This window comes from Mobula birostris, chromosome 13 (genome assembly GCF_030028105.1).
Source record: "Mobula birostris isolate sMobBir1 chromosome 13, sMobBir1.hap1, whole genome shotgun sequence".
NCBI lineage: Eukaryota > Metazoa > Chordata > Chondrichthyes > Myliobatiformes > Myliobatidae > Mobula > Mobula birostris.
This window is the reverse complement of record NC_092382.1, coordinates 48,747,270-48,759,616: the sequence shown is the minus strand read 5'-3', so window position 1 is coordinate 48,759,616 and position 12,347 is coordinate 48,747,270. Positions and strand designations below refer to the sequence as shown.

At 45.6% G+C, this 12,347-nt stretch overlaps 1 protein-coding gene across 2 annotated transcripts; it reads left to right on the top strand.

Moving 5' to 3' along the window:
- The first annotated feature begins 2,163 nt into the window (after nucleotides 1–2,163).
- LOC140207597 (uncharacterized) lies at nucleotides 2,164–10,004 on the top strand. 2 transcript variants are annotated; one of them, XM_072276143.1, is made up of 3 exons: nucleotides 2,164–2,550; nucleotides 3,175–3,394; nucleotides 8,088–10,004. In XM_072276143.1, exon 3 carries the CDS (start codon nucleotides 8,495–8,497, stop codon nucleotides 9,965–9,967), a length of 1,473 nt encoding a protein of 490 aa, XP_072132244.1. In that variant the 5' UTR covers nucleotides 2,164–2,550; nucleotides 3,175–3,394; nucleotides 8,088–8,494; the 3' UTR covers nucleotides 9,968–10,004. The 2 variants fall into 2 exon arrangements, with proteins under 2 accessions (XP_072132244.1, XP_072132243.1); XM_072276142.1 differs by having other exon boundaries at nucleotides 3,138–3,394.
- The last annotated feature ends 2,343 nt before the right edge of the window (nucleotides 10,005–12,347 follow it).

The window sequence follows — 12,347 nt, the reverse complement described above, 5'->3', positions numbered from 1 at the left end:
GAAGCGCAAAACCTTGCACTTGTCTGCATTAAATTCGATTGGCAATTTTCAGCCCATCCTTACAGCTGTTGCAGATCCTTCTGCAAGTCATGATAGTCGTCCTCGCTGTCCACTACACCCGCAAACTTGGTGCTATCCGCAAATCTGCTGATCAGTTAACCACATTATCCTCTAGATCATTGATATAGATGACAATCAACAAATGACCAAGCACCGACCCTGCGGCACCCCACGTCACAGGCTTCCAGACAGAGAGTCAACACTCCACTATCGCTTCTTACAAGCCGAATCCTGAATGCCAAGAAACCGTCTTGACCAGCCTCCCATGCGGGACCTTGTCAATTCCTTTACTAAGGTCCATGTAGACAATATCCACAGCCTTGCCTTCGTCCACTTTGCTGGTAACCTCCTCGAAAAATTCTATAAGATTGGTTAGAAAGGACCTACTGCTAACAAAGCCATACTGACTGTCCTTAACTAGGGTCAATCTACAGATACTGGAAATCCAAATAACACACAAAAAACGCTGGAGAAAATCAGAAGATCGGGCAGCATCGGTGCAAAAGAGTACAGTCGACGTTTCGTGCCGAGGCACTTCATCAGAACTGGTCAGTCCAAGTTTATCCAAAGACGTATATGTCCAGTCGCTCAGAATAACTTTCAGTAACTTTCCCAACACTGATGTCAGACTCACCGGCCTGTAATTTTTTGGTTTGTGTTTACAGCCTTTTTTTTTAAACAGCGGACAATATTGATTACTCTCCAGTCCCATGGTACCTCACCTACCTGCAATATCTTTGCTAAAGCCCCGTCAATTTCTGCACTTGTCTTCCGCAGGGTCGGAAGAAACATTTTGTTGACCCTGGGGATTATCCACTCTGATTTGCCTGAGGGTCGCAAACACCTACTTCCCTGTAATCTGTACATGGTTCTTGAAATTGATGCCGTTTTGCTTCAGTTCTATAGACTCTGTATCCGTGTCCCGATGAAATGCAGATGCAATGAATTCGTTTAAGGTCTTCGCCATCTGTTTTGGCTCCATAGATGGATGATCATTCTGCTCTTCCAGAGGACTAGTTTTATGCTTGCAGTCCTTTTGCTCTGAACATGTCTGTGAAATCGTCAATGACTCTCCTTCACCTTGTCTACTAGAGGAACGTCATGCCTTCCTTTAGCCTCCCTGATTTCTTTCTTGAGCGATTCTTGTACTTGTTAGACTCCATAAAGACCTTATTTCATCCTATTTGCCGTCCGCTGCTAAACACCTCCTTTCTTCTTTCAACCGGCGCCTCAATATCTCTTGCAAATCAACGTTCCTATACTCTTTATCCTTACCTTTTATTCTGATCTGCACTTGCAGACTTCGTAGTCTAAAACTTTTGTTTTTGAAGGCCTCACATCTTCCAAGTGCATTTTTGCCAGAAAGCCGCCTGTCCCAATTCACACCCGCCAGAGACTTTCCGGTACCAGCAGAAGAGCGCTTCCGCTAATTTAGAATCTTTGGCCACGGGTCACACCTAACTTTTTGCATATTACTTTGAAATTATGGTCATCGTGGTCACTGGATGCTAAGTGCTCCCATGCACTAATATCTGTCGCCTACCCTGCCTCTTTCCTTAACAGCAGATTCAGTATCGCACGCTCGTTCTTTGGGACTTCTACATACTGATGCAGAAAACGTTCTTCGACACGCTTAACAAACTCTAACCCGCATTGTTCTTTTATAGTATGGGGTTCCCCGTATATTATGTGGAAAGCTAAAATCACCTACTATAACAACCTTAACGTTCTTGCAACAGTCTACGATCTTTATCGCTAGATATTCCTTTATATCTCTAGGACTGTTGGACGCTCTTCAATATAGTCCCATTAACGTGGCCATATATTTATTACTTCTCAGTTCCACACTTATCGCCTCTCCAGTCGAGTTCTACAGTCAGTCCTGACGGAGCACTGCCATGACATTTTCTCGGACTGGTAACGCAACCCCTCCTACATTAATCCTCCCCGCTCCGTCACGTCTTAAAGAATGGTTCCCCGAAATAGCAGTGACCGGTGTGGAGTGTTCGAGCTGAAACTCGCCCAGCGCCGGAGATCTCCGTTCACACACGGGGTGGAGCCTCAACCCGGTGGAATCAAATTCACAGCCTGGGACTGGCTGAATAAAACGGAGAATCTCTACCCCGCTGGTTGCCCCAGAGGAATAAGGAGGAAAAGAGCGATCGACACGGAAATCCAGACAGAAACTACTTGCGACCGTGAGGGAACGTTCACACAGCCTCTGCAATTCTGTTTGTGTTTGCTGCATTTGTCTTACTCCTCTCTTCTCCCACTGGCCGACATGAACCAGACCGGTGAGGAGGTGTGGGACCAGAACTGCAGACTGGCTCATTAACCCCGGCTCATCCGGACCTGTCTGTCTGTAATGAGCGACTGACGCTCTATAACCGAATAGGGTCGGGAGCGGCAGCCCAGGCTGAATTCCGGCGCCTGGTCGGCACATTTGTCATCCAGGATCGCACTGAGCACCGTCTGATATCAACATCAGAGGTATATGTTGTTTCTGGTTTCGCAAATCAGTGTGCGTTTACAGCGGGGCTCGGCTTTGTATGGATTGGGAGGGAATACAAGGGGAGAAGGCAGCTCTGACAGGTTCAACGAAGTAATTATAGACCAAATGAGTTAAAAGAAGCGACATCTTTACCTTCAGTCAAACACATTTTCTAGGGCGGTTTCTACTGAGGCAGTGCAGATGAAGCTTGCTCACGGATAATAATATGAAACATGTCCCGCGGGGCAGGACAGGGTTTCTTCTCCGATTTCTCTCTCTCTCTCACACACACACAGACGCACACACACACAATTAAAACTAACTTCCCAGAATAACAGGGCGACCGGGAGATTTTACTGTTTTACTGTTCGGGACGTGACAGTGGAGAATGCCACAGAACAATTTATTTAATTGAATCGCAAAATACGATATTAAAACTACAAATGATGGAAGTTTGGGGTAAAACTAAATGCTGGAATCTCACAAAGACTGGTAGCAATCGTAACAAGAATTCATTCAGATTGCAGACACTGGGGAGCTTTCTTTTCTATATCGCCGGGTGTTTGTTATTTCTTTTCTGTAACAGAAATAATTAAATACCACATTAAGCCTACTTTGTGCAGAGCTGAATTGGAGTGTCGAACTGGTTTGTTTGGGATCCGCCCGGTGGACAGGCAGCCGCTTGCCCACAGAAAATTCGCGCTGTGAGTCTCACAGAACAGCAACACCGGCCCCTCCCCGGCAGCTACTAAATATCTGCCGCTGGACTGGTTGGAATGAAGTTAGCAGAAAACGACTTGAAAATATATCGACACGGAAACAGAACATACTTGGTGAATTGAGGTGAGACTAATTCAGCTTCTGATATCTATTTCCGATCACTTTTTCCAATCAGCACGTTATGTGATCAGGGAATCATCAGCTCTATTGTAACCCTCCTCTGGTGGTGGTGGTGTTAAGTGATCCTGCAGTTTTCCATCTGCATGTGTGAGATTTTCCACAATTGACGTCAAGGTTAAAAACAGTTCTCGAACCAGGGGTTATGATTTCAAAGCCAGCATGCGAAAAGCTGTTTAGCCAACACGGGCTCGGTTTCCAAACTTGTCTCTGCAGATAAGTGCATGTTCTTTCCTCTTTGTGACTGTGCTTATTGTGAGTGTTTCGAGCTGATCTCCTGAACGTCATGTAGAAGCAAAGACTTTGATTTTGCTTAAGGGCTCGATACATAGAAAACAGTCGGGGGTGGGGAGACAGTTACAGAAAGCGGCAGGTGGTCTTGCAAAACGAAAACCATGATTTCACTGTCTGGGTCAGAAAGTGCGATGGGCTGATGGCCAATTTCTGCGTGGTATGTTCACAAGAAAAGCTCTGACGACAGTTAACGTAAATCCATTTAATGCGAACGGACCATAACACATGTAAATTACCTGTCGCCGAGTCAAAGCCGAACATTGCAGTAATTCTATGCCTCTGTCAGACCCAGTTGCAATCACTCCAGGTCTGGTAACGTGCTTCCAGCAGCCCAGCCCTTTAAAACCGCTCCCATTCTGTGGAAGTCGAATCCGGATAAAGTCACTCAGAGACCGTATAAGTACAGACTCGTTTTTCCAAGCACCTGGGGCTTACTCCGTTATTCGCTCAAACAGGAACAGTCTATGACTGTCCTACCCAATCCACTAACTGACTAACAATTCCCCTTACACCACAGGTATATCCGTCCAGATACCCCACACACAAGACAGGCTGGAGCCAAAGTTATTTACTACATGACAGCCCCTAAAGACAAATTACAAAATAGTCATAATGGCTTACACACACGGAACAGACTGAAGCTGTCCTATCTCTATGCATGAGTGCACAGGGAGATAAGCATCCTGAAACCCCAGCTAGCTACCCTGAAGAAGAAATATGGCTCAGCATGGCTCAGCACATCTGTTCATCACCAGCAGTTCCTTTCAGAAAAACAGGCTGCTATTGTTTAACAAAGTGTTAACCCTTTTACATACTTTATCATTCCCACTTTACATGATCAACGAAGCAGTAATCTTTTACAGAGAAAGCAAACGAGTACAGCATTGACTTATCAGTGAGTAAAAACAGCAGACATCAGTAATTATAACAATGATATGTACAACTATTAGGCCATAATACAATATCATGCCCCACGTATTACCGAACAGGCCTTCGAAGACCACCATTTCGACCCTTCGGTGAACCCGTGTAAATCCTGCCCTACTTCCTTGATGCTGTCAATCTCCTTGGCAGTGTGCTTGGAGAGGGATATAATGTTAGAGTCATCAGGGATATAGGTGCAGCATTCTGTGTCAATAACAGCACAGGTTCCCCCTTTTCTCAGCTGGGATAAAATCTAAAGCCATACAATTCTGTAGGACTGTTTGACGGATTGCAATCATTTCAGTGGATATTTCTGTTACTTGGGCCTGTGTTTCTGTCAGGGCCCCTTCAGTATTGTGGCCAGCTCCTCAAGTGCTGTAGCCAAATTGATTATCTCTCATGAATTCCTGGCTACTCCATAGGAGGGAAAAGTGATCATCCAAAATTGCTCAGTCTCAGTTATTCCTCTCCACTGCTGGGCACCTGCAAGTATGGCCAGGATGCATGATTCCCAGTACAGGAAGTTCCGTTTGGTTGGAGCCTGAGATACCATCCCTCAAAACACTGGCAACCACAGTCATCTCTGACTGGACACAGTCCCTCACCTCACTTCCCCGGGTGATATTTGAGAAAGCCCAGGCTGGGAGTTCCTCAGTCTCACCACTATCAACCAAAACATTTTCCTTTAGTCCGAGAGAGTCCTTCTACTCAGTTCCTTCAGTAACATGTTTGCAGTCTGTTCGATGCATCCACCGAGATTGCCCCTTCAGTTTCACAGCCGTGGGAGTGGTCAGTAACACCTGATATGGTCCTCTCCACCGAGGTCCGAGTTTCCCTCGATCCTAGTTCTTGATCAGGACAAAATTACCAGGTTCTATGGTGGAATAGTCACTCCTCTCTGCAGAGTGGTTCTCTTCCTTGTAAGCCTGTTGTACCTGTGAATGTTATGCTTGGAAAACTTTGGTTAGTTGGCATATATATTTCCCCATCTCTTCCTCCAGGGTATGCATATCCAATTTTGCTGGTAGACTTTCTGGGAACAATGGTACACAAGGTCTTGGTCCCCAGGGTGTCCTCATGGGCCCTCCATAAAAGATTTCAGCTGGTGACAACACTGTTTTCCCCTGTGGGGTAACCCTCATGTGGAATAGGGGTAACGGTAGGACCTTCAACCAAGTGAGTCCAGTCTCCACTGTTAGTTCAGCCAATTTACTCTGCAGAGTGCCATTGGCTCTCTCCACTATGCCAGCGGCCCGTGGGTGGTGTACACAATGGAATTGTTGCTTCATAGCTAGTTCGTTACATACCTGTTCGTTTTCTTTCACCACAAAGTGTGGGCCATTGTCAGAGCTCAGCATCTCTGGCAGGCCGTACCTGGGAATTATTTCCCGTAATAATACCTTAACAACAGTATTATTGGTAGTTGGAATAGCTTCAATCCATCTACTAAACACATCTATAATAACTAAGCAATATCTATAGCAATGTACTGCAGGCAATTCAATAAAATCAGCTTGTAGACATGAATAAGGTTCACCTGTCAAGGGAGTAGTACCCAGTGTGCAGGGTACAGGTTACCAACCATTCCCTCCTTTCCCAGGTGTGTACAATTATGTATTTAATTGACTGATATTGATAAAAACTCTGCAGGAAATTAAATCTGCCCCACTGGGGTGATCCAAGAACCTAGGTCAGGGTCTTTCTGGCACCCATCTGAGAACACAATTTGTGCTCCTCCTCAGAGGCGTCCCCCTGAAAAGTACGTACCTCCAGCATGTCTGGCAAACTCGTTCTGCTTAAGTCACGAAACGTTGCTTGACGGGAACCCGAGGGCACCACAACTACCGAGGATTGTGCCGCACTTTTCACTGTCTCTCCCACTAAAGCATTGCCTTTAGTGACCTGGTCGGACATGCGTGTGTGGGCCGCACATTTAACAATAGCCAAAACTCAAGGTAGCTGTAGAACTGTGAGTAAAGTTGTTTACAAAGGTGGCATTACTAATGGGGTGGCCAGAGGAATTCTGGAATCCCCATGTTCCCAGAGAGCCCTGTAGTCATGTACAACTCCAAATGCGTAACAGGAGTCTCTGTAAACGTTCGCACTTTTATCTGTTGCTAGGATACAGGCACGAGTCAGAGCAAACAGCTCAGCCTTCTGGGCGGAGACAGCTGCTTCAAAAGAGGCCTGCTCAACTATTTCAGTGTCCATCACTATCGCATAGTCAGAATATCATTTTCCTGCTGGATTCACAAAAGATCTTCCATCCTCATAAAACGTTGCCTGGGGCTTCAGGGGGTATTGCGGAATGGATGGGAGAGTCTGTCCTTCTTTCATGGTGATCCAGACAGGGGGGCAGTTGGTGTAGTCGAATTCATGGCCTGAAGTTGCCCAGAGATGGGGTACAATGTCTTGAGTTCGGTCAATATTAAAAGAATGTCTTACCAGATGTCCCATCTTCACCTCAGACTCCTTCTAGTATCGGAATTGGCCCATGGCCAAGTCTTGCCAGTCTCCCTCGGTGCTGGAGGCTTGTTTCGTTGAGGTGTAGGCAAGGAACCCAGGTTCTTTGGCTTGAACCCAGGGCAAACCCTAACGGTGGTCTGGGGAAACACCAGTCCTGTCTGTTGCCAAAGGAAATCCAGAACTTCGGTCAGTAATGCATTGCCCTCTCTTCCTTTAACCTCTCCAATCACCATGACTGGGAACTTCTGTCCCTCGAGGGGTGCATAATATTGGCTTTCCTCAGTTGAGTACGTCATAGGGTCATAGCACAGAGTCACGGCGGGTGGACCGCTGGCATTGGGGTTTCAAATGAAGTGGAGTCCTGATTAAGTAACCACCAGTTGGGGGGTCGGTAACTGGGGAAGCTGTCGGTTGTTCACTGATCCCAGGGTTCCAGTAATATGTCAAAGCTCGTCGCATTCAATTTCAATCATAGTAAGGCCAATCCATATTATTTGTTTCAATTATGTGGGCGAACCAAACATTCATCTCAGCAGTAATTTCTTACATGGCATTAAAACTGTGATACTTTAAGTTAATAATACATAAAAGAATATCCCAGCTGCACATCAAGGAAGACTATTTGCGTGAGCGTGTTTCAGTTACTGTGGGGCCAGGAACCCATGCAGCTCAGTGGGAACAAGGAATAATACCAATGGAGAGAGTCAAACTGAGCCAGGTCACAGATTGGAGATGGCAGAAATACCCCATTCTTATAGAAACAGGAAGAGCATCAGAGAATTTGATGGTCATTACAGATACCAGCACTGTGCCCAGATAGAATATGATTTCTCTCTCCAGCTTGGGTTGAACCTCACTTTAACAGTGTGATGTCAGATCACACCTTGGCAAATCAAATGATCTCATCTGAAATGTTGTCCTGCCACACTGATGGATTTTGTAAATCTTTTTACAGGTTAAAAATGAGAAGGAATTTGTCTCCAGGAATCTCAAGCATGGCACGCCAGTTTTGCTGTCTCTATCTAGATATTTAAGAAGTGGAACAAGGGATTCAATCGACCATCCTTCCTGCTCAGACTGTGCGGAGGGATTCACTTGGTCATCTGATCGAATGGCACACCCGTCATCTTACACAGGGGAGAGGCCATTCATCTGCTCAGACAGTGGGAATGGATTCACTCAGTCATCTCAATTGAAGGTATATCAGCAAGTTCACACTGGGCAAGGCCATTCATCTGTTCTGGGTGTGAGAAAGGATTCAGTCGATCTTCCCACCTGTGGACACACCAGTCAGTACACACCGGGCAAAGGCTGGTCATCTGGTGAATTCGTGGGGAAGGATTCACTCAGTCATCTGACCTAATGGCTCACGAGCGAGTTCACACCGGGGAGCTGCCGTTCAGCTGCTCAGACTGTGGCAAGGGATTCACTTGCTCATCTAAACTGAAGGTGCATCAGCAAGTTCACACTGGAGAGAGGCCGTTCACCTGCTCATTCTGTGAGAAGAGATTCACTCACTCTTCCACCCTACAGAGACACCATCGACTTCACACCGGGGAGAAGCTATTCACCTGCTCAGTCTGTGGGAAAAGATTCACTGATTCATCCACCCTACAGGGTCACCAGCGAGTTCACACTGGGGAGAAGCCGTTCACCTGTTCAGTCTGTAGAAAGGGATTCAGTCATTCATCCCACCTACAGAGTCATCAGCGAGTTCACACTGGAGAGAGGCCGTTCACCTGCTCAGAATGTGGGAAGAGATTCACACTGTCATCCACCCTACAGAATCATCAGCGAGTTCACACTGGGGAGAAGCCATTTACCTGCTTAGAATGTGGGAAGGGATTCACTCAGTCATCCAACCTACAGAGACACCAGCGAGTTCACACTGGGGAGAAGCCATTCACCTGCTCAGTCTGTTGGAAGAGATTCACTCACTCATCCACCCTACAGAGTCATCAGCGAGTTCACACTGGAGAGAGGCCATTCACCTGCTCAGAATGTGGGAAGGGATTCACTCAGTCATCCCACCTACAGAGACACCAGCGAGTTCACACTGGGGAGAAGCTGTTCACCTGCTCAGAATGTGGGAAGGGATACACTAAGTCATCTGAATTATTGGCACACCAGTCAGTTCACAGTGGGGAGTGGCCATTCATCTGCTCAAAATGTGGGAAAGGATTTACTCAGTCATCCCAACTATTGGCACACCGGTCAGTTCACACTGGGGAGTGGCCATTCATCTGCTCAGAATGTGGGAAGAGATTCACTCGGTCATCACAACTACTGGCACACCAGTCAGTTCACACTGGGGAGAAGCCGTTCACCTGCTCAGTCTGTGAGAAGAGATTCACTCAGTCATCCCACCTACAGAGTCATCAGCGAGTTCACACTGGGGAGAGGCCATTCATCTGCTCAGAATGTGGGAAGAGATTCACTTACTCTTACACCCTACAGAGACACCAGCAAGTTCACACTGGGGAGAAGCTGTTCACCTGCTCAGAATGTGGGAAGGGATTCACTCAGTCATCCAACCTACAGAGTCACCAGCGAGTTCACACAGGGGAGAGGCCGTTCTCCTGTTCAGTCTGTGAGAATAGATTCACTCACTTATCCAGCCTACAGAGACACCAGCGAGTTCACACTGGGGAGAAACCATTCACCTGCTCAGAATGTGGGAAAGGATTCACTCGAGCATCCAACCTACAGAGTCATCAGCGAGTTCACACTGGGGAGAAACCGTTCACCTGCTCAGAATGTGGGAAAGGATTCACTCAGTCATCCCATCTACTGGCACACCTCTCAGTTCACAATGAGGAGTGGCCGTTGTTATGAATCCCTAGGTTTCGTTTGCTGTGGACTGTCATTTTAAGAGAGAGAGAGAGAGAGAGAGAGAGAGAGAGAGAGAGAGAGAGAGAGAGAGAGAGAGAGAGAGAGAGAGAGAGAGAGAGAGAGAGAGAGATTAAGAAGGTGAATCAGTCTGACTTGCAGCTTCTTTACATCGCTCGCAGCTTGTTTAGTTTAAACCGAGGACACAGACACTCAGAGTCAGACAGAGACGAAGGAGGAAAAAATGGAAGGATCGAAACCAGGGAACTAGTGGCCAAGGGTCACTCTTCAGAACTTTCCTATGCCCACAAGGGTGGGTTAATTATCGATTCAGCGAACATCAAATGTATGGATGTCACCTCGTTTGATCCATAGGAGTGGATCTGATTTGAGGTAGCCTGTGAAGACCACTTATGTGTTAACCCTTGCCTGGGTGTGGTGTGGTAATTCACTTGAAGACGATACCCCTTGTGACAAGTCACTTTCAGTGATAATTCGTATGTGGATTTGGAATGATGACAGATAAAATCTGCAGTGACTGTTCTCTTGCTTTACCACCATGGGACCTGTGGAATTCGACATAATTGCCTTCTCTGGAAATTCACCCTGGATTACAAATATCTCTCATCACCTATTCCATGGCTGAACTGAACTTTCATATTTTACCATCTCAAGACTCTAAGCCTTGTTTCCCCCGAGCTCAATAGTTTGGGAGTTATATTTACCCACACATATATACACATAACACTGTTAACTTTTGTTTATCTTGCTTAAGTTACTATATTATGAGTCGATACTAATAAAGATAGTGGTTTTAGCATCAAAGCCAGACTTCAGGTGTAGTCTACTGCTGCTAGTTCATTTCTAAAGCGTTATGGTTTGTAACAAAATTGGGGCCTGCGTCCAGGATATGAACAAATTCGGGGGCGTATTGATTGATTAATTGTCAATTTCATTGGGAAAATCCCTTTTGATTTATTTGTGTGTGGGAAATCAGCAGCAATGAATGCTGATAGATTTCTGCAAGCGCCAACCTTTGAGGCATTAGAGGACGCCAGGATTGAGTTGTTGAGTACTGCTAAAAGGTTAAAACTTGGAAAGGTGAAATTGACAATGAGGAGGTCACAGATGCAGAGGATAATAACTGAGCATTGTGTATCCGAGGGTGTGTTTAAAGTGGAGGAGTTGGAGGTGTTTCCTGAAAGTAAACTGAGTGAACTTGAGCTCCCGTACAAGTTAGAAAAAATAAAGATGGAGGCTGCAGAAAGGCAGAGGCAGTTTGAAGCTAGAGAGGCAGAAAAACAGAAGGAGGAAGCAGAAAGACAGAGGCTGTTTGAGCTGGAAAGATAGAGAGATTGCAGCAAAGTGGTCTAGCATTAGACTCTGGTGATAAGTTTGAGGCCAGTCGGGAAGTTAAATTGGTACCTCCATTTGATGAGGCAGAGGTTGATAAATACTTTCAGCATTTTGCTCAGAGTTTAAAGTGGCCAAAAGAGGGTTGGCCTATTCTCTTACAAAGTGTAATTAAGGGGAAGGCTCAGCAAGCCTATTCTGCTTTGACAGTTGATGAAACAGCTGATTATGACATTGTGAAACAGGCTGTGCTCAAAGCTTATGAGTTGGTCCCAGAAGCATACAGGCAAAAGTTTAGAAATTTGAGGAAATCTCTGAACCAAACTTGTATGGAATTTGCTTATGAGAAGTTTGTGTGTTTTGACCGCTGGCGCACATATAAAATGTAAATGATGACTTTAACAGCTTGAAAGAGTTAGTTTTAATTGAAGAATTCAAAAGATGCGTCCATAATGACTTAAAGACATATTTAGATGAAAAGGATGCTGCCACTTTGCAGGAGTCTGCTAGATTAGCAGATCAGTTTGCTTTAACTCATACGGTTAAATTTACCCTGAATAAAAGCTACCAAAAGAGTAGCAGGGATAACCAGGGTAAACCAGAAATTAATGCTGGGACTAATAACAAAAGTAAGGATGAAGGGAAGAAGTTGAAGGAGAAATATTCTGGTCTTACTTGTTACTATTGTAAGAAAGCTGGTCATATGATGGCTAATTGTTCCATCCTGAAGAAGAAAAAGGAAAAGGAGGCAGTCCCAGATGCCTGTGATCAGTCTGTTGAAGCACCTACAAACCCACATTTTGTTGAAGCTCAGTTAAGGACTGAGAGGTCTGACCGAGTGAAGAAGGAATTTGATCATTTTATGTCAGATGGGTTTGTATTAGTAAAGGAAGGGTCAACCCCAGTACCAGTGAAAATTCTTCGAGATACTGGGGCTTCTCAGTCACTTATATTAGACAGCGTTCTAAAGTTTGGTGATGAGTCTGACATTGGTGAGGTAAATCTTATTAAAGGCATTGGGGGCAGCATGGTT

What these genes read in the sequence shown, in the direction of transcription:
- LOC140207597 (XM_072276143.1), top strand. Translation starts at nt 8,495, where the DNA reads ATGGCTCACGAGCGAGTTCACACCGGGGAGCTGCCGTTCAGCTGCTCA.